This window comes from Cydia strobilella, chromosome 1 (genome assembly GCF_947568885.1).
Source record: "Cydia strobilella chromosome 1, ilCydStro3.1, whole genome shotgun sequence".
Lineage (NCBI taxonomy): Eukaryota > Metazoa > Arthropoda > Insecta > Lepidoptera > Tortricidae > Cydia > Cydia strobilella.
The window spans coordinates 33,294,324-33,316,892 of NC_086041.1; the positions used below are offsets into that span (position 1 = coordinate 33,294,324).

General features: G+C 41.4%; 1 protein-coding gene and 1 non-coding gene across 3 annotated transcripts; one reads left to right on the top strand and one right to left on the bottom strand.

Annotated features, from left to right (window-relative positions):
* LOC134744773 (alpha-aminoadipic semialdehyde synthase, mitochondrial) lies at positions 1-22,569 on the bottom strand. Of its 2 annotated transcripts, XM_063678695.1 has the most exons (21): positions 22,435-22,569; positions 16,624-16,770; positions 16,062-16,193; positions 15,886-15,930; positions 15,142-15,294; positions 13,615-13,761; positions 12,859-12,937; positions 11,885-12,012; positions 10,245-10,396; positions 10,013-10,135; positions 9,095-9,266; positions 8,506-8,576; positions 7,529-7,656; positions 6,956-7,190; positions 6,672-6,808; positions 6,109-6,221; positions 4,861-5,029; positions 4,328-4,422; positions 3,636-3,837; positions 2,870-3,046; positions 1-2,165 (listed from the first exon to the last, which is right to left on the bottom strand). In XM_063678695.1, exons 1-21 carry the CDS (start codon positions 22,501-22,503, stop codon positions 2,047-2,049), a joined length of 2,793 nt encoding a protein of 930 aa, XP_063534765.1. In that variant the 5' UTR covers positions 22,504-22,569; the 3' UTR covers positions 1-2,046. The 2 variants fall into 2 exon arrangements, with proteins under 2 accessions (XP_063534765.1, XP_063534757.1); XM_063678687.1 differs by lacking the exon at positions 15,886-15,930 and having other exon boundaries at positions 2-2,165; positions 16,017-16,193.
* Trnas-cga (transfer RNA serine (anticodon CGA)) lies at positions 9,761-9,833 on the top strand. Its single transcript has one exon. It is a non-coding gene; the product is annotated as a tRNA-Ser (tRNA).

The following is a 22,569-nucleotide window of genomic DNA, read 5'->3' on the forward strand; positions in this document are numbered from 1 at the left end:
AAATCTAGTACAAACATAACATTTACACAAAAACAATATTTTTATAGTTACGTTCTTACGGTTATCGCCTTAATAATAACAACATGTTATTAACTAAGGTACTTAATTATACCTCTCGCGTCGAAAGATGGTATGAAAGTTCATTCAAGTCTCTTTTGATTAGGGTTGCCATACCACAGAATAAGTAATAGTATTATCATACAGAACGGCCACGCACCGCCCCGCCCCGATTCGAATTACCTCGCCCCGCGACAGCAGATTCACGACCTTCTGCCGACCGCTCAGTACTGTTTTTAATAAGCAACTTATTATTATTACAATAACGCAATTGAGAGCGCAGCGCGCGACCGGGGCGTAAAGAAATATTTTAAGAAATATGTTTTACAGTATTTTTAATAAATATAAATACGGTAAAACATTGAAATGTTACATTTCGAAATAAATTTTTGTGCTAAACTTCAAAAAACCGGCCAAGTGCGAGTCGGACTTGCGCACGAAGGGTTTCGTATCATTACGCAAAAATCGGCAAAAAATCACGTTTGTTGTATGGGAGCCCCGCTTAAATATTTATTTTATTCTGTTTTTAGTATTTGTTGTTATAGCGGCAACAGATATACATCATCTGTGAAAAGTTCAACTGTCTAGCTATCACGGTTCATGAGATATAGCCTAGTCACAGACGGACAGACAGACAGAAAGACAGACAGACGGACGGACAGCGGAGTCTTGTAGTAATAGGGTTCCGTTTTTACCCTTTGGATACGGAACCCTAAAATAAAAAGTGTGTAAACCATGACGTAGCACTCGTAGCAACTGCTACGACGTAGGCCCGTAGCAGGCTTGTAGCAGGTCTACAAAAGCAGATATTTTAATTAGAATTTTCTTGTTTACTAGTTAGATTATACAAAACGTTTGTTTTCATTTAAATATTTATAAGACTGCAACAATTAAAATGTAACTAACTTGAAATACTTAAAGGCTACTTTTCTTTTTATTTAATATACATAAATTAAAAACACATCTCCGTATTTTTTTACAATACATTCGAAAATACCTACACAGTGACTCATGTTTTCATACTTACCTACTTTTAAATTAAATATACATAAAACTTTATAAATCGTTATGTTTAAATTGTGAAATCTCGTTGTTCCCGTTAAGAAGTCCCAAATGCAATACTAGACACAGTAGCTATAGTATGAATCCTGATGCTGTTATCCCGCTCTAACATATGACGTTTAGTTGAGCGGGCGGCTTATCTCACGAGCTGTGGCGCCATGTGCGCGCAGCCGCGACATGTAGATGACCGGTGCGAAGGGAAGCACAACTCCTCGCTCTTGAGTTTTAACAAGATGAGTGCGAGCGAGAACACACGCTGTTATCCCGCATATGACGTTTAGTTGAGTGGGCGGCTTATCTCACGAGCTGTGACGCCATGCGCGCGCAGCCGCGACTTGTAGACGACCAGTGCGAAGGGAAGAACAACTCCTCGCTCTTGAGTTTTAACAAGATGAGTGCGAGCGGGAGCACACGCTGTTATCCCACTCTAACATTTGACGTTTAGTTGAGCGGGCGGCTTATCTCACGAGCTGTGACGCCATGCGCGCGCAGCTGCGACTTGTAGATGACCGGTGCGAAGGGAAGCACAACTCCTCGCTCTTGAGTTTTAACAAGATGAGTGCGAGCGAGAACACACGCTGTTATCCCGCATATGACGTTTAGTTGAGTGGGCGGCTTATCTCACGAGCTGTGACGCCATGCGCGCGCAGCCGCGACTTGTAGACGACCAGTGCGAAGGGAAGAACAACTCCTCGCTCTTGAGTTTTAACAAGATGAGTGCGAGCGGGAGCACACGCTGTTATCCCACTCTAACATTTGACGTTTAGTTGAGCGGGCGGCTTATCTCACGAGCTGTGACGCCATGCGCGCGCAGCTGCGACTTGTAGACGACCAGTGCGAAGGGAAGCACAACTCCTCGCTCTTGAATTTTAACAAGATAAGTGCGAGCGGGAGCACACGCTGTTATCCCGCTCTAACATATGACGTTTAGTTGAGAGGGCGGCTTATCTCACGAGCTGTGACGCCATGCGCGCGCAACCGCGACAGCAGCGACTTGTAGACGACCGGTGCGAAGGGAAGCACAACACCTCGCTCTTGAATTTCACCTGCAACCGACACAAAAAATTCACATCAAAACCATTGACTTATATGTACATACATAGTACCTCAATGATCAAAACCACGCTTGCTGTTCATAAATAACACAAGCGCTATGCGCAGGAAAACATAGTAATACGGTTAGAAACTACCAATTGCTTTCTACACGGGGCGCTAAAGGTAAAACGTTTTTAAATAACGTAGCTAAGTTTACAATCGTGTATCGATAAATTGAACAGTAAAAATATTTCGGGATGACAGAAGCGTATGAAAAATCGCATGATCATTAAATTTCCATTTACGTTTTTTTTTATAAACGATTGTCAGTTCAGCTAGACTTTCAGGTTAGTCTATAGTTAATCTTTCCTCCGTTCAACATCACGCAAAAAAGACAATTCAAAACGCGAACGGACGTTAATTTACTGAACTTTTAGTTTTTTTTAAATCTTGGCAAACATGCACACATCTACAAACTCACCGTCAAGAATCATATCGGCAGCAATAGCAGTGGGTAGCCCCACGGTGCGCGCCATAGCCGTATATCCTGCTGGCTCGCTACGAACAGACTTCACGTCTCTTTCTGTAGCCCTACGTCTTATACACACTCACCATCTAGTATCATCTTGACAGCGATAGCCCCACGATGCACGCCATAGCCTCAATTGTGAGTGACTTCACGCCTCTCCGTGCCTACGTCACAATACACACTCACCGTCTAGTATCATCTTAGCGGCAATAGCAGTGGGCAGCCCCACGGTGCGCGCCATAGCCGTGTATCCCGCTGGCTCGCCGCGGACAGTCATGGTGACTTCACGCCTCTCCTTGCGCCCGTCTCGCCATGTCACGCCAACTTCATGCCGAAGCACCACGAAGTCTGTCTCGTCGTTGCCTGTAAATTTAAATGAAAACATTCAATCCTGACAAGCTCTTCATCCAAAGTCGCTAATATACAGTTCTAACGAACTCCCGCAATGGAATAACTTATTCCACATCGATCTTCCATCTGTCAATTGAACAGCTACGAGCGGGCTTCGAGTCATGCCTATCCGCTTAAAACTTCAAATTTCGTGACTACTTTCGTGAAATATATCATACAGTCACGGAATTTGTTCAAAAATGACTAACCTTGAAATTCCATGACTATACTTACATGCTACCTAATTCAAATCCGCATCTTCAGAAGACGGACGATTCTAAAACCTAGTCCGCAACAAATCATGCCACATGATTCTTACTGATGGCAAAAGATGTATATGTACATAGTAGGCAGTGTATACCCTACACTATGATTACCCAAGCGTGATCTTCATCCTAACCACTGTCACTTCCTTGAGCTACATATATTGTCGCTTTTGTTTTCTTATCTACTTGACATTCATGTCAAGTGATCTGCCTATAGTACCAATAAACAGTGTATACCCTACACTCAAATTGCCACTTCTTTGGGTTATTTTATTCGCTGTATATCTATGCCTTACCTAATTTCAACTTGTGAGTCAGGTAATGGCTAACAGTGTCGAGCGGCGTGTTCCTCTTGACGATAACACTATCCTCGAGCAGCCCCAGAGACTCGAGCCCGGCCGCGCCGGCGCCGCCGATGCGCTCCGTCAGCCGCGTCTTCAGGTTCTCATAGAAGATGGAGGAGTCGGTGAGGCCTAGCAGGTCGCAGGCGAATTGACGCTGGAAATTATGAAGATTGTTACTTACTTTTTTAATACCACATCGGTGGCAAACAAGCATACGGCCCGCCTGATGGTAAGCAGTCACCGTAGCCTATGAACGCCTGCAAATTCAGAGTTACATGCGCGTTGCGGACCTTTTAAAAACCTGTACACTCGTTTTTTGAAGAACCCCATACTGTATACTCTCGGGAAAATCTCGGAACTCTCGGATCTCAGAAAACTTAGGTTTAGCGTTGAAACTTATGCTTGTAGAAATAGAAAGAGTTAATAGAGAGACCTCTCTCGAAGCGGGTGATGAGCCTGGGGACCGAAATCCAGAGAGTTTCTTAGTTGTTTATTTTTTTTTAAACGGACATTCGGAATTTCGGAAGCGCGATGTAGGAGAAGTAAGGGCACTTCAAATTTAAGTTTATACGGTGTTATACGTGTGTGACTATTTCCACCTTTTCACGGTTCAATGACTTATATGAAGCTATATAATAACATACCCAAGTAATTTCAGGTCCTTCTGGATGGAGTGAGGGGTGAGGGTTCGGGTCCACCAAACCGAACAGCTGCATAGCGATCATTGTTTCAGCGAAACCTGAAAAGTATTGTTAGTTATGAAATGGCCAAGATTAGTCCAACGTGAACATGAGACTTCAAGTCTAAGGCAGAACACGTATCTAGCCTGGATTATTGGTGGTGGTTTCATCGACATCTATATATAGATGTCATTTATTATTATTTATTACTCCAATAAGTGCCACAGCATTACAGTAAAACCAAGGCACTGTGAAACTACAAAATAAGAATACAAGGAAACAAAACTACAAATTAAAACCAAAGACAAATTTAACATTAGATTTGGGCGACGACATAACAGTGTGGCTCCGTTGCGTCGTCTGACTTGCTGTAGGATAACCATCAGTAAGTATCCCTATTCCCTCTGTACCGGATGGTCCGACTGAAGATAGTGAGTGTGTCTTCTATGCTGCACAGCTTCTGTAGCTAAGGTACTGACATCAGTATCCGTATTTACCTCTGTACCGGATGGTGCCACGGAAGATGGTGTGTGCGTCCTCTATTCCGTACAACTTGGCGTACTGCGTGCTGTCGCGGTTCGGGAAGCCCTCGAAGGCGAAGCCGGGGAGGAAGTCTAGTTCACGAGCTACGGACATCAGCTCGCCGCCGCTGAGGACCTCCACTACCTAACAATGTACAAGTAAAGTTAGATTAAATGTTTCAGAAGGGGTTGAAATATTTTGAGTGACGCGCCCGCCTGGTGGCTCACTTGATTTTAATGGGAGAATACTGGTACGAACTATGGCGTAGCACTGCCAGTGTAACTTTACATTGAGAATCCTAAAATGGATTGGAGGCTACGACTAATTACATGATGACCTTCCTTGGGCTGCGATTTATTTTTAGGGTTCCGTACCTCAAAAGGAAAAAACGGAACCCTTATAGGATCACTCGTGCGTCTGTCTGTCTGTCCGTCTGTCACAGCCTATTTTCTCCGAAACTACTGGACCAATTAAGTTGAAATTTGGTACACATACGTAAGTTTGTGACCCAAAAATGGACATGTAACGTAAACAAATTAATTTTAAACACGGGGGCCGTTTTTGGGAGGTAAATGAGAAAATTAAAAAATAAAGTTTGTCAAACTATATCGTGTTACATATCAAATGAAAGAGCTCATGTTAAGAATCTCAAATATATTTTTTTTATAATTTTAAGATAAATAGTTTAGAAGTTATTTAATAAAATAGGCAAAAAATTACCATTCCCCCCTTTATCTCCGAAACTACTGGGTCAAAAAATTTGAAAAAAATACACAAAATAGATCTTTACCTATAGATCACCGGAAAACCTATTAGAAATGTTCAGTCAAGCGTGAATCGGACTTAATTACTTAGTTTTTGAATGTACGGAACCCTTGGAACGCGAGTCCGACTCGCACTTGGCCGGTTTTTTTAGAAAAGCATTTAGGTAGTGAAGTCACCTAAAAAAAATCGGTCGACAATTGATTTGTCCTGAGTACGGTTTAACTCACGTATTTTAGTCGGCGTCGGTGCGCGGCTATCGCGACCGCAGCTCATGCACTGTTAGTGTTTGAAAATAGAGAACTAGACTCTCCGAATCATGTCGCGCGAGTGGCTAAAAATACACGAGTTAACTCGGGTGTAAGGAATTATGCAAAATTGAAGTCTATCACTTTGAAATAAAGTTCAAAATCAGATGGGAAATATATTCCCTCTTCATTATATAGGCTAGTATGGCTTACCTGTCCTCTGCTCAGGTATTTAGCCTCGGAGATTGTGTTGAGCAGGACGCCTCGCGGGTTCCACGAAAACTTGTACCTCAGCGCGTTGTCACTGAACTCAGGCGCCGGCAGACCTATAACATATTGAGTTTAAACTCACAATTTAATATGATAGTACAACATTATAAATAAATTGTGTCTAAAATACACTTAAAATTAAATGCATCATCCAACGACGTAAACTATCTTTTTTCTAAACCACAAAATCCTTAGAGAATAAGTATAACCAAACTGAGACGCCTTGTCTGTAATTTTCTGTACAAAACAGTCTGCCGATTTTTGCGGGGGTGGGAACGTCGAACGTCAAATGTATACGTAACGTAAAAATAGCCATGCCATATAAACGACAGTCTATACATTGTGTATGACCATTGGCCGCCTATTTTCGACAGAGGGGAACGCCTGTTAATGGCGTCTCCGTTTAGTTATATCCTCTAAGACAAAATCACGCAATTGTCATTTGATCAAAAATTTCCAAATGAGTTTGGATATCATCCGTAGCGCGTTCACTATCAGTCAAATACCTCCGCAGTAAGAAACGAAGGAGTCGACTCTTCCGCCATGGTTCTGGACGTCGTGGATGCACTCGAGAGCCAGAAGATGGTCGATGCCGGGGTCCAGGCCGACTTCGTTGAGGATCGTCACTCCGGCCTCCTTAGCACTGTATGGATAGCACATTTTAAAATCAGCTCATAGCTCATTGAAACCATGAAGAAATAAGTTTAAGGCAAAAATTTCAAGCTTTTATCGCTTACTGTACTTTTCTTTCCATCTAATACTCATCGAGACATAACAGATAAAGTCTCACCGGCTATGTAACTCCTGAACCTCAGGCCTCACATACGAAGCCGTGACCATATGAGCTCCAGCTTCAATAGCGGCTCTCGCAGCGGCACCATGCAGTTCATAAGGCAACAAAGACACCACGAGTCGCGCGCGCGACACCATAGCGCGTAACGCAGCATCGTCGTCGGCTTGTAGGTACGCGGAGCGCACGCCGTACCGCTCCGCTAGCGCGTCCGCCTCCTCCTTTACTTGGGACGCTAAAATGTTAAATTGTAATGTGCAGGTGCCCGTTTCCCAAAAGCTCGTAGCTTGTAATACAAATGGAAGTCCCTTTCTAACAAAAGCTGTCAAAAAGTTAAGCTTTTGAGAAACGGGCCCCTGGTGGAACCGATTTTAAGCAAGATGTGTTATTTCAGCTATCCTGTGGAACTAGCGGAACTTTAATTACATGGTCAATAAGAGCCGCCTTCTATTCGGAATAGTTGCTCAGACCTTGGTTTCGCTTTTTTTCCTCAATTTGTAGGTTTTTGTCTATTGGAGAAAGTAGGAACTTTAAATGTCATTTAATCGAAATAAGTCAGCAATAAAAACGTACCGATAGTAACAGAGATATTCTTCTCCTTAGCGAGGTACTCGATCACCGGAGCTGACACCAGTCCACTGCCGAGGATAACCACCGAGTCCAAGTTCTGGTGGTCGCCTTCCACCTTGTGGCGAGATCGACTGCAAATCAATCAATCAATTAATCAATAATAATAACGCTCTTAGGCGGTTTTCACATTGGAATTAGAATTTTTCGCCGCTCCAGGACATCGATACGTGCATAGCGCTGTGTCGCTCATACACCGGCGAGCGGATCCACATCTAACGGGAAACCGCCTTAAGAATAGCTAGCAATACACGCACGGATTTACCCGTCGGATCTGCCTGAAAGATGTGTCTGGCGGACACATCCGTCAATGTGTGGCGAGAAATTAGACACAGAATTGTCCGCCGGATGCCCGTCCGCTGCCCATCTGTGTCTATTTCTCGCCACACATTGACGGATGTGTCCGCCAGACATATCTTTCAGGCAGATCCGACGGGCAAATCCGTGCGTGTATGGCTAGCTAATGGCTCACAGAACGGATCCGGATCCGGGCGGAGACGTCCGACACTTCGTTTTCTATAGAAAGCATCATGTGATCAACAATTACCCAACATGGAAAATTTGTAAACTTGTACGCGATTAAGTCCTGTGTTAGTTTTAAAATTATGAGTGAAAATCGTGTTAGTTTAAATCAGTATATGGAAAATGAAGTATAGGAAGACTCGGCTAAGACTCAGCGTGAGCCATCCTTAAAGGATCCTTAAAGGATGACTCACGTTAGACCGGGCCGTGGCCGGGCCGGAGCTTCCGGCGCTTCGTTTTCTATGGAAAGCATCACGTGATCACCTGTCATGTCATAGAAAAGTAAGCGCCGGAAGCTCCGGCCCGGACACGGCCCGGTCTAACGTGAGTCATCCTTAAAGCAGTTCTTCAATGAATGACTAACGTTATGTAGGTAGGCAAGATTACAGCGTTAGACTTACTTGTTTGATGATCGCAATTCGTTGATGTATTCGAAAGGCGGTGTCAGTTTGCCGTTACTCGTGATTATAGCCTGTAAAACGTAGACTGTATGAATATTAGTTATCAGTCTATTACCTACAGAATATTTGAATAGCATCAACAAAGACGAAAAGACTTTTTATGAAGCCACATCAAGACTGGCGTATATGTATGTATGAAATGATACGATGAAGCTATATTATTAGTTTTCAATATTAGAACTGACGCTATACTTCGTTTTTTTTAGCATTAAAAAGAACTTCGAAAAAGTAAGCTTGTGGGTCCAAATCGGGCTCATTGTGCCGTAAAAATTTGAAGTAAATTATAAGTATTGACCATGCTACATTAGATAATTCCATTATTATTAACAATTAAAGAGCCTGATAAAAACTACACGCTTACTTCTGTTAAGTTCTTTCATCACTTTCCTGCTAAAGAAACAAAGTCGTAGCGTCGATAATAACATTAATAATTTTTGTCCATGAAGTACAAAACTTGCCCCATTTTCACTGAACTAGAGATACCGAAACCATCCTAAGTCTATGGTCCATCCTAGGTCTTATGACTTACTCCCTGAACCACGGGCGAGAAGTTGTGTTCCTCCAACGGACGTGAAGCATCAGACTTCATGATGTCCTCAGCATAGGGGAAGAGCAAGTCTCCGAAGAAGTCCGTAGACTCGCGCGGCAGCTGCGTCGGCATGTTGTCAATGGAGCACACCAGCACGCCGGGGCCCTTGAAACTAAAAACATCGCCATGTGGGATCTCCAAACTACGTGAAGTGAAGTGAGAAATCCAAAGGTCTTACTTACAATATGGCCCGCGAAAAATAGCAGGACTGGGCAAGGCTCTCAAGTCAAAAAGTTTGGAGACCTACTCGTTTGTATTAGACAATAAATTTTAGTGAGCGTTAGAAACTATTACAAACAACTTTGGATACAAATTAAATTATTTCTGAATTATTTTATTAAATATTTTGATTTGTGGTTTTGATCTATTACAGTTCATAATTTATATATAGTAGTGTGACTACTTAAAAAAACACAAATCAAAATATTAAATAAAATAATTTGATTTGTCATAGATGGCAGCACCAGTCTCTCTCGCTCTATCGTAATTCCGTAAGGAATTCGTTTAGGAGGTGCAAGCGCGCACTGCTTGCCCTTAGAGTTGTTCAAAGACACCTAGTCTTACTAAGATGGCATATAGTCGAGAAATTGGGACGGGTACCGCCGTGGCGAGGTGGCCTAGAGGTTTATGGCGTTAGCCGCGAAAGCTAAAGACGCCGGTTCGAATCCGGCCTTCACCACTGGAGGGCTTCGTCACTTTTTCTTTAATATAAGATATCTATTACAGTTTATAAACTATTACAAAACTAATTGGTTACAACAGTTACATCTTACTTCCACCACCACCACCACCACCTTTGGTCCTTCGAGCCGGATATGATTCAGATACACGCCGAAAAAGAGGTAGAAATGAACAAACCTCTTAGTGTCCTTATTCCGATCGGCGTCATAAAGACAGAAGGGCGTGTCGATTGTGGTGCACTCATTCATAAACTCAATGGAGCCGCCGGGGTCCGCTGAGATGTCACAAATAGCCAGCATTCTGGGAAATATATAAGAAAGGACTTTAAGGATAAGTAACATGGAACAAAAATTATAGATGATCCTCTATCTCTATCTGAGTCTCCAACTCGCTTGCTGTTAATACTAACCGGTGCGGCAGAGCGGGCGCGCCGATGCTCTTGGGCAGCCAGGGCGTGTTGGAGGGGATAAGGAGGTGCTTGGCGTCGGGGATGGTCAGCAATTTGGGGCTGTCCACCGCCCAGTAGATGCAGTTCACCAGGACAGATGTATATGGCGCTATCTGTCGGTGAAAACATGTAACAAATTTGATTGTGGTGGTGAGGATTGGCTCAATCTTACGTGGTAATTAGAGGATATTGTAGAAAGTATATTTATATTCACTAAAACAGTTTTCTCCTCTGATACGCTTAGGGGAGCGGAAGGCAAAGCGTTTTGAGCATGTCAGTGATATGTAATCGAGTAAGACAGGAGTCGATCAGTCAATTTAGAAATGCATGCCCAACATGTGAACAATTTTAATGCGAATATTATTAAATTACAAAAGTAACTTAGTGATCTACCGATTACAAATGTGCATGAAGTGCAGCGTATTAAGAAATCACATTTTCAAGTAAGTCCACATTTTTAAATGGTAAAAAATGTGGATAAGTACTTAGCTCTTGGTGTTGAAAGTGAAATGAAATCAATAGAATTAAGGATGACTCACGTTAGACCGGGCCGTGTCCGGGCCGGAGCTTCCGACGCTTACTTTTCTATGACATGACAGGTGATCACGTGATGCTTTCCATAGAAAACGAAGCGCCGGAAGCTCCGACCCGGACACGGCCCGGTCTAACGTGAGTCATCCTTTAACCCTAGCTCACTCCATGACCGATAACGTAGACTGTTATTCTCTCGTATTTGCTTACTACATTATCTTATAGATAAACTGCAAGGGTAATGAGGCGCAATCTTGATGCAATGTGTGCAAGTAATCAGCTGTTCACCTTAAGCGCTTGCCAATTGAAAATAAAGTGGTACTTGTGCTAATCAATATAATTCCTAGCCACAGCAGCCCGCTACCTAGAATTATATAATATCCACGCCCACAACTATTAATATTAATTAATTTAGTTATATTATTTTACTTTTAAGTACATATATGTTTATAACCCATAACTTGCATGTGTGGTTTAACTGTAAATGTAAAGTTGGGTAATAAATAAAATAAAAATAAAATAAAATAAAAAATCAAATAAAATGAGTGAATAATTCAAATAATTCAAATTGGTCAGCACCGTAGAAATTTTTGAACGCGAGTTAAATAATTTAATAGGAATTTATTGATGTATGGCAACCTTGACAGAATTACATTACGATTTACGAACCTGCTGAGAAACAAATTCCTTGTATTTATACTTTCAAAATCAATGAATCATAGTATTCCCAATTCCCCATGCAGTCTAAGCTAAGGTCTAATGGATGTCCACGCGAGAAAATGATTTGAGAGGAGACTTTCACTAACTTCTGAAACTTTATCAGTTAAAAAATGGAAGAATTTGGTACAAAGTGGATCCTAGGCTCTCCGAGGTTGTGATTAAAACAAGCACTAAGATAAGGTAAAGAGTGATAAAGGAAACGTTTGATCTCTTGAATGGGACTTGAACTCACGACCACTGGATCACTAGAACAGTGCACTACCATCTGAGCCTCCAAGACCGTACCCAATGCAGCGAATATTTCCACCATATTAGGGACTAGGGGGATTGTATGTGAGGCCATTTGGTACCTTCTGCGCGAAGGTAGAGATGTATCGCTCAGGGTGTTCTTCATACTCCTGCGCGTCGTAACCGCCGCCATTTTTCCTCTCCAAATGGTGACGCCGGCGCACCTCGCAACCATAGATCTTGTTTGGACCTGTAATCGTAATCATAAGCATATAGTTAAGTCTATTGCGCAAACGAAAAAGTACCTACTAGTAAATACGAGTAAAAGATGACTCATGATAGAACGGCCCGGGTTCGGGCCGAGACGTCCGACACTTCAGTGTTCTATAGAAAGCATCACGTGATCACCGATCACCCGTCATAGAAAACGAAGTGTCGGAAGCGTCAGCCTGGACCCGGACCGTTCTAAGTTCAGTCATCCTGAAGGGGATGACTGAACTTAGAACATTGATTACATCCATTGATTACATCACACGTTTAGGGGGTAGAGGGGGTCAAGAAAATGTGACATGTTCTGACAAGGGGGAGGGGGGAGTCACAAACTTTGTGTAGTCACATTGACTTATTAAATTATTTTATTCTCTGTTACGTACAGTTAAATAAAAAGTTTTTATAACGATTAATCGTTTAATTTTCTTTCCTAATCTGTTTTGGGTTATAAAATTAATAATATTTCTTTTTTTAACAATATTTTGATAAAATAATAGTAAGACTTAATTCGATTTGCCGATTTCATTGAAATAATGTGACGTCGCACTAGGAGGGGAGGGGTTTGCCAAATGTGACCAAGTGTGACAAGGAGGGGGAGGGGTCAAAAAACCTCGAAATTCATGTGACGTAATTAATGGATGAACCCAAGGTAAAGTGCCCAATGATTGTCTGTTTAGTGTAGTTATTGGCCAGTATTTTTAGGATAGTCACCAGTCACAGTGCTGCGTCAAAAAAGGCTGAAGGAGCCAATTATCAGAGTGGTCGACATTAGTATAGTTTAGCCTGATATGAGTTTAAAAAGCTAAAAGTTTGAAGAACAACTTACTTCCGTGTTCCGCAACTTTTCTGAGCATTTCCGGTGGAACGTATTCGTGAGGTAACTCTGAGAATATTTCTTGACTTCCCTGAAATCATACAAATTTGTTAAGCCCGCTCCAGACTACGCGGCGCGAAGCTGCGAACGCGTGTGTGGCGTCGATTTCGCTGATTAGCGAACTAGACTCCACAGACTGGCTTCGCGCCGCGATTCGCGCACGAGTGTGGAGGGCCCTTTACTTATCGATTGATTTAGCAAATAGAAGACGGCATTATACTATACTACAGGTTGGGGCACCTCACCTATGAGAGTTTGAAGGACCTCTTTACTCAAATCTGGACCCAGCAACCCGAATTATCGGCTCTCATAAGCCGTATGAAACAAACGGTTTGTTAGTCATGATCCTCAGCAACGAACCAAAAGTAAGTTAATATATCTGTGCCACATTTTAAACGTCACGTCAGTTTAACGACGGTGCTCGAAAAAAGCAGTTAAAGTGATTTTTTTGCATCAGGCCGAGCGTTGCCTGTATTTCTTGCGTCCAATCGAACAATGGTCTTTGGTCTCTATGACAGTTCATTTTTATATGTAGTAGCTATCACGCAAAATGTTTGTGGACATTTTTGTAACTTTCGCCCATTACATTTATTTAGAAATGTAACATTTCTTAATTGTTTTTACTACTCCAACCAAAATAGACGTAAAGGAACTGTCATAGCGACCATCAGTACCTGTCCCAGAGTATTCGTCATGTCCCATACATACCTGGGAAACGTTTCCTGAGCCGGTAAACACGAACGTCAGCGGTCCCAGTGATTTAGGCATCATGCCGAGCGCCACCTCGTACCCGGCGTCTCTGATGGCTTGCCGCGCCATGCTGGAGTTGCGGTAGTTGTGAGCTGGTCCGATGTGCTAAAACATGCAAGCTGTATATATCTCTTTCTAACCAAACAGATAATTGGTCTATCTAGGAACTGTGGATGGGGAAGGGGTTCTAGACTTTTTTTTCATACACCGCCACTCATCACGGTTGCTCCCGCTAGTCGCTGCAAAATGCGTCGAAGTCGTTCCTCATCTCTTTTTGGTCTGCCTCTATCCCGCCCGGCTAACTTGCGGTGTCCATTCGATAGCCAATTTGGCCCACCGATCCAGGTGCATTTGGCAGAAGTGTCCCGCTCAAAACAAATTGTTTTTAGTTAGCAGAATAACAGTGACAGCCATAGCAAAGAATGGTAAGTTCGGCAGAATGCAGAACTAGTCAGCTTGAAGTATGTCATTTAGTGGCAAACTTCTTGTGCTTTGCGCAATAGCGTGTAACACCACTCTGACCTTAGTGGTCGTTCTATCATTGCGGACGATTGCGTGATGTGTAATCAACTAATGTAATTACTGTCCTTCGACATGTCATTCGGATCATCAGATAAGTAAAAAAAGGAAGTGCTAACTATGATAATTCTTCTTTTTATATTAGGACCATGGCAAACAAAATTATGAGTCGCCTGGTAAGCAGATTACGCTTACGCTAGTCCTAGAAACATTACGCGGTGTGACTGTAAGATGTGAAAGTGGTTTTGGTCTAGAGATTGCTTTGGTCTACAGATCTTCGTCTCATTTTCTTTAGTGGGTCAATGTAATCTGAAGGTAAAATTGTCGCGTGGAAACACTTATCCACGAGTACCCAAGATACCTGTATCGGCTGTATCTAAGAGCATATTTTATTACCTATTACTGGCAATCGCCTTGATAAGATAGTAAATATATATACATAATCAAAATCAGTGTCTTAGAAGACGTAGGTACATAATACATATAAGTAATCATATAACAATCGCGGTGATCGCTGCGGTGAGTGTGGCCGTACAGGACAGTCACTGCAAAAATAGGCTACGTCAGCCACCTGAGAGCTCACGATCGTCGCTCTCACTAGCCAGTATAAACCCAGTCGCCGTGGCCAAAACCGGCCAGGACAGGATGATAATGTTGACATATAACAAATAATAACCTACTCAAACCAAATTCTAAACAGGTTCTTGAATCTGTCAAAAATGGTCAAGTCCCCATAATGCTAACCGTATTTCCCTATATGTGGATTGTTGAAGAACAATTTCCCAAAGACTTTCTGCCTCCAGGTGAAGTCTAGAACATTTTACATACCATGAAGGGCGCGTGATGCCCTGCGCCACAGGAGTCGCAGCCTGTCTCTATGTAGTACATATGTTGATCATGTCCGCGATGCCCGCGTACTTGAACGGGACTACTTGGTTGCCCACGTGTATAGAATGTTCTACATACCATGAAGGGCGTGTGGTGCCCCAGCGCCAGCAGTCGCAGCCCGAGTCCGTGTAGTATGTTAATCATGCCCGCGACGCCCGCGTACTTCCCAAATGCTACCACCCGGTTGCCTGCATCGTCCATCAGCTTTTCGTAGTCTATCAGTCTGATGTTCTGAAAAAAAAAATGCTATAAGTAGGTATGTTGTTTTAGACGGTAGGTTAGAAACAGGTTTAGAAGTTAGAATAGGCAAAGGTATGAAGACAAAATGGGCTCAAGAGAAGGAGCTCCTGCCTGTGCCAAAACGTATAGTTTTACTTTCAAAAATCTTCTGTTGTGACGGTTCGAAGGTTCGAACTCGCGGAACTCTCAAGTGGGCTTTATCGAGTCGTCGAGTTAGATCAATACACACTTGCTAACTTGTTTTAACAATACTAATCATTAATGCCAGGAGAGCATTATTTGGATCGGAAAGATGACCGAAAATCGCAAATAACGAGAAGTCATATTTTGTTCGGTAATATCTATGGGCCGATGCTGAGGAGTGAGGCATCCACTCCTGAAAGTCCTGAATATGACAGAATTGAAGTTGCCTTAAATGAAATGGGACGCCAATTTGTCCAGCATTAGCATCATCATAGCGACATTAAGCTTAGCATACCTAGGCATATTGGCCACCTGTGCCTTGATGGTGTCCTAGAAGTGGTAAATGCGGAATGATGTCTACAAGTATATGCTTACGCCTGGATATGACAGAATAGTTACCTTAGCCAAAATGGCATCCAGCATGGGCATATTGGCCTCCTGTGCCTTGATGGTGTCTAAGAAGTCGTAAATTCGAAATTATGTCTACGAGTATATGCATGTGTTACGCCGGGATATGACAGAATAGTTACCTTAGCCAAAATGGCATCCAGCATGGGCATATTAGCTTCCTGTGCCTTGATGGTGTGGGAAAAGAAGCAGTAAGTCTTGTTCGGGATGAGGAGGTCTATGGGGGTCTGCTTCACGCCAAAGATCACGTTGGCTTCGCTGATGTCTTCTTGGATCACTGCGCCAGCGCTTATGTAGGACTAGAATAAGACAAAATTTATAGAACTTAAAAAATCCGGCATAGCATCAGACCAAGCTAAACTCGGCAGCGATTTTGACAGCACCGACTGTACAAGTGTTATTTTAAACGTCAAATTTGTATTAAACTATGACGTTTAAAATAACACTTGCACAGTGTGCTATCAAATTCACTGCCGAGTTAGCTTGGTCTGACTCTATTAAATTTTCTGGTAAGATAATTTTTAATAGAAGCTTATGACTACAATAATTTTGAGTTCTTTTCTGTGATACATAACATATTATATATTGTATGCATATGTTTTTTTCTATTTGTCGCCAATTTTGAAGCATGTGGGGTAAGCGCGCCGATTAGGGGGTTGAATATGGGTTGAATATATGAAGCTTCGCGCAGTACGAAGCGCAGTACTCCCGTACCGAATGACCACGTACCTGCATGGGGTAAGCGCGCCTATTGGAGGGCTGCACGATGACCTTGACTCCGTTCCGCACAAAGCGATTCACGTTTAATGGAGCGAATGGCGCCCGCCGCTCCCATACTGACTGGTCTTCGCGACGGATGGCTATTACTTTCCGGGGCTGTAACAAAGGGGAAATCTAAAAGCCGTAACAGACTTCCGCACCGCGACCTTGGTGCGGTCAAAATATCTTTCTCGCTCTAACTTATAGCTGCGTCCTTAACGCACGTACGGCGACCACCTTACACACTATCGATACGTGCGCCGCACCGCACCAAGGTCGCGGTGCAGTGTGGTAGTTTGTTTGTAGTTTAAGAAAGCAATCTTGATATAATAAACTGGAATGAATGAGCATGTAATTTTTTGCCGATAAAAATACTAACCCTAAATGAAATAAAAGTGACATAAAGTGACAGTTTTATTAACCAGTACGGATATTATGGTGGTTCTTGTCTACGTGACAGTGTGATAAAACGGTGTCGGTCACTTTCTATCCCGCGGTGTTAAAAAGTGACAGTTATTTTACCACGTGGATAAAGCCATCCATAATACGCTTGATGTTTACTATCCAATCATGCTACTTTTGTCCTGACTCCTGATTGTGTACTAAAATATGACAGATCGGTTAGACAAATTGGGGCAATTTAAGTTTCTATTTAGGTAGTATATTTGATGTAAAAACAACAAGGCCATTTTAGAGATAGAGATCTTTATTTGCATACCAGTATGTTACATAGGTACATAAAGGATGACTCACGTTAGACCGGGCCGTGTCCGGGCCGGAGCTTCCGGCGCTTACTTTTCTATGACATGACAGGTGATCACGTGATGCTTTCCATAGAAAACGAAGCGCCGGAAACCCGACACGGCCCGGTCTAACGTGAGTCATCCTTAATGGACCCTGGAAGGGTATGGCAAAACATGTTATTCACTATAATATATTATATACTACGTATTATATTACTAATTTTTTTAATTACATTTCCAACCAAGTAACTTTCCGTTGATATTACTCACAAGAAAGGAAAGGGCTTCAAAGAATAATTGTAATTGTAAATCGATAGAAATACTATACAATACAATACAACCCAGTTTTACCAATAAGACTCTATACTGGATTTATCTCAATAAGCCGTTAATTTTCCCTAAACATCTTACATAAGGATCGTTTGGTCTCTACTGAAGGTGACACCCTGTATGTATATATATGGGGCATTTACTATGAAAACGGACCTTATTTTATTGTCGATGGCACTTATGCCGCTCAGCGTCGCGCGGCATTGTATTTATATCGGAGCATCGTTTATAATGGCGTAAACGCCATCGACAATAAGGTCCCTTTTTATAGAAAATACCACATATAATACAGCTAAACTGAAGCCGCTCATTGCCCCGAAATATAAATGCATGTGCTGCATTCCGTGGCAGCTTCCGCTTCCAAGCTACCAACTGCTGGAATGAATTGCCGCCTCCTATCAGAAACTGTGGTTCCAAATTCGTCTTTTTGACATTCAAATTAAATCTGGACCCGCCGCACGTTAGTTATTTTTATTTCTTTTTTCACCTTTAAAATATGAAAATATTGTAACATTAATTACCCAATAACTATTCCTTCAATAACTACTTATTCATTTATTATATTTTTTGTTTATATTGTGAGTATCAGTTGCTCCGGCTCTATTACAAATAAAGGATGACTCACGTTAGACCGGGCCGTGTCCGGGCCGGAGCTTCCGGCGCTTACTTTTCTATGACATGACAGGTGATCACGTGACGCTTTCCATAGAAAACGAAGCGCCGGAAGCTCCGGCCCGGACACGGCCCGGTTTAACGTGAGTCATCCTTTACTTGCACGGAACGCATGTCTAAGTTCTATAAATGTAACCGAAGATTTGCTAAATTAATGAAACGAATACACGCCCAGAAGATAAGGTAATATTGTCAACAAGTTTAAGGTGAGAATGACACATTAGCCACTATCTAAGTTTGATTTCATTAATCGCCATTGACAACAAGATAAACATTAAACGTAGTCGATAAATGATTACGATTACTTACAGCAAATCTACGGCAGGGTGAAATGAACTCAGAACAGATTACCTATCATGTGCATTTTAAAAGATATTGAGTATGAATAAATAGGTAATCGCGGCTACATTCACCGATTAGCAAAAAAAAATTCACCAACTGGTGGTCATATGAGGTCAAACGGCCAAAACAAAATGGGTGCCGACGTTAGGCGGATTTACCCTGACTACCGTAACTTTATTAGACACTAAATTTTAGTAATACATCTTTTTAGTAAAAGGGGTTACACCTTCATCACAGATAATATACAAAACTGTTTACATACGCTGTGGTTCTGCGTAACGTTTGAAACCCTGTGAACTGAACATCGGCTAGGATCTTCGCAGCACCCAGTTGACCTTACGAGACCGCAAATGGCTTTCCAGAGGTTCTTCAGCCAGCCTTCAGTCGCTACAGCCGTAGCGATTCGCTAGATAAACAAATTTCACCCTTGTTTGACCTACTTAAATACAACATTTTTGATTATGTGACGGTTTGTCAGTTTAAGGTGTTCAGGTCTTTCCACGACCAACGAACTAGAATAGCAACGCTACAGAATTCTGACTAGAGCTCAAAAATTACCCGGCATGAGGCTAATTCTTCATGCATGACCTCATGATGAGGTCATGAATGAAGTTTATATTTGAACGAAATATTTTTTATTCGGAAGTTTGTTACCGTTATATCATGTTTCAAATGCATTTCCGTTATTAAATTACCATTGAATTGCTTAAAATAATAAAAAAAGTACAAAAATTTGCCCGCGAAAAGCAAGTGAGCGAAACATCACGTGACGTCACGCGTTCGACAGATTATTTCACATAAGTGTCATTAGTAGCTAACGTCAGTTGGACCGTCCAACGTGTGACGTCATCACGCTCTGTCGAATTCGCGCCAAAAATTATGAGCGTTTCAACCGCTCCATATTTTTCAACATTTTAATTATTTTTTAATAAAATAATGTGAAGGTTTACAAAAGTATTTTTATTTTTTCCGGTATTCTATCGATATAAATTATGATTACAGAAATTAAAAAAAAAGACATGCATGGAAGCCAATTGTGCCGCGCGCGACTCCACGAGCGACTCAAGTACAGCGCGAAGGTTGACAACGTCAAATATTGCAATGTCGCGCAAGAGGTTTAACAACTTTTTTTTTGCCAACCGAAACTTTTATTGACCAATCACAACTTTTTTTAATAGTAGGAAATTGATTATTCAATTTGTTAATATTCAAAGCTGCAGGCGGGATACATTTATGGAGAAGGGATAACTTTCTGTGTTAGATAGGTACAGTTATATCGGAGCAGCCGAGGTGCTTAAAAATATCTGAACACGCACTCTAACGCTTTGACAATAGAGGTGTTCAGATATTTGTGAGCACTTTGGGCGCTCCGATATATCTGATGGCGACTTTTAAGTGTCAGTCATATGGACCTGTAACGTGTAAGATTGCATTAATTAAATACTTATTTATATCATTCACCTCTCTATAAATGTAAAGACATGCAGATAAATACCAAAGTTAGTTACGCAGCTAACAATTTGGGTAACCTAGTTACAATTCTTACTTCGCGTAAATTTTCCTTAAACAATTTTTTTAGGATGCAAACGAGAAAGCCTGAATTCCTACCTAGGTAAACATTGTACCTATTGAGTATGTAATTGCGAGCTGTTTGCGACGAGTTGTTTATCAATTCTTATCAGTAATTACTCATTTATATATCTGTTAACAATGATATATCTAAACGCTTATTTACTAACGGCAATTGCTATATCTTTTCCCAAAAAAACATTCACACAAACAACAGTCACATTTTTATTAATAATTGTGATAAGCCTGGGTTTTAAAGTTTAAATATTTAAAAAATAAGACAGAAATTCTTATTACGTATCTCAATGTGAGAATCTGAGAATAAGCCCAGCTCTTAAGTGATACGAGGTAAGTACGGCTGGTAGACCAGACTATTTTACAGAGAAATATGGAAGAAAAACGTTTTCACCTCAGCAGCTCGAACAAGCCTACTTTCATCACTCCCTGGAGCAGTTATTTTACATCTCGTGTTTTTGAGTCCCTCGCTACCACCTCGCTACGCTGAACATTCGAACTTAGAATCACTCGCTTCGCTCGTGATTCAATTATAGAATCTTTCGCTTTCTCGGGACTTAAAAAAACAAGTCGCAAGAAAAACCAACTTTCCTTTCATGTTGCACAAATAACTATTGTACGTAATGTAGGTATATGAGATATGTATACATAAGGTTAATGTGGAGAAGACCGGCATATAAAGTGTTTGCTTGAGAAGACCGTCATGTCATAGGGCAAGAACGTATTTGAATAGGTACGTACTTCGGTCAGACAGTCAGAAAAGAAGAGCTTCGCTCGTCTTGCTCTAACGACCCTCTGTAAGTGGAATATGTGCACTTGAGATGGAGCCGCAGTGGTGTGGGATATATGTTATGTGCGAAGACCTTTACGCAGCGTACTACGTAGGCGAACAACACGCGACCGCGAAGCGGCACGGCGCGGCGCGGCGCGGAGCGGGATGAATCGATCTTTTGATACCGAATAGAAGTGTCCTACGTGGGCGATTTCGTTGCCAACGCGAACGCCTTGGGCCCGCCGCGCCGCGCCGCGTCGCTTCACTTCGCGTTCGCGAGTTCGCCGACGTAAGACACAGCGTTAGGCATTAATAAATAGCTTAGGCATATGTCATTATTAGATAAGCTAATAATACAGAGGATAAGTAGGTAACACTATTATTTTCAGATATGTAAAATTTTAGCATCAGCTGATTGTGATTTAAAAATTATCAGGTAACGTAGTAGATTTACAGCCTAATCATATTATCTATTATCAAGTCGAAATATAGGAAGCACATTTACTACCTAATTATACCTACTTACATTAGCATTTTAATAAACTACCTTTACTTTAAGAATCTTTGAGTAACAATATAGGTACTGGAATTTGTCTAATGGCCTCAACGATATTTAGAAACCAACTTATGAATGTGCATGGATTTTTCAAAAAAATAACTATTGACCTTATAGGAGAAAGTAGGTAGGGTGCGCTGGGGTAAGATTGAACGGGTTTTTCATGGGGGATAAGATGAAAAGTCGCGCGTACTGCTTCGGCATACGGACTATTTTTTGTCTTACCCCTAGTGAAAAATCCGTTCAATCTTACCCCAACGCAGCCTATTAAGTATATGATGCACTAAGCTGCCCTTAAAGCCAGATAAAGTACTTATATTTTCTATCGTAAATAAATAAAAGTGATCTATTTATGTAATTCGTTTCGTAAAGCCTAAACGTTGTAAGTAGTAAACGTTGTAAGTAGTAGTAGTAAACGAATAATTATTGTTGTTACCTAGTAATAATTTTGTGTTATATACAAAGTTTATATACGTAGTTATAAGTTTGTAAAAGCCACTAGATATAGTTAAGTAACTGTAATTAAATTAAATTATCTGTATTTGCTACACCCTATTCAGGGTCCATGTGATACCATAAGAAATATGTAAATACTACCCAAAAATACAACCATGGAAGCAAGAAATAAATTAATAAATGAATAAAATTATTTAGTTATGTGGGTATACCGTTTTAGAATTTTTTTATGGACGAACAGAATACACCAAAACAGTTCACACGTCACCAGTTTTAAATACACCAAAATTGTTTACATTTCACCAATTTTAAATTTATGCACTTACTTTTGCTGTCGAATAGTATGCCATCTGACGTATGCGCTTCGAGCGCAGCGCAGCCGTTTTATGTAACATTTTCCTATTATTAATAATTATACTAAATTGGTAATATAATAAGCCACAGATCCGATGTGCTTCATA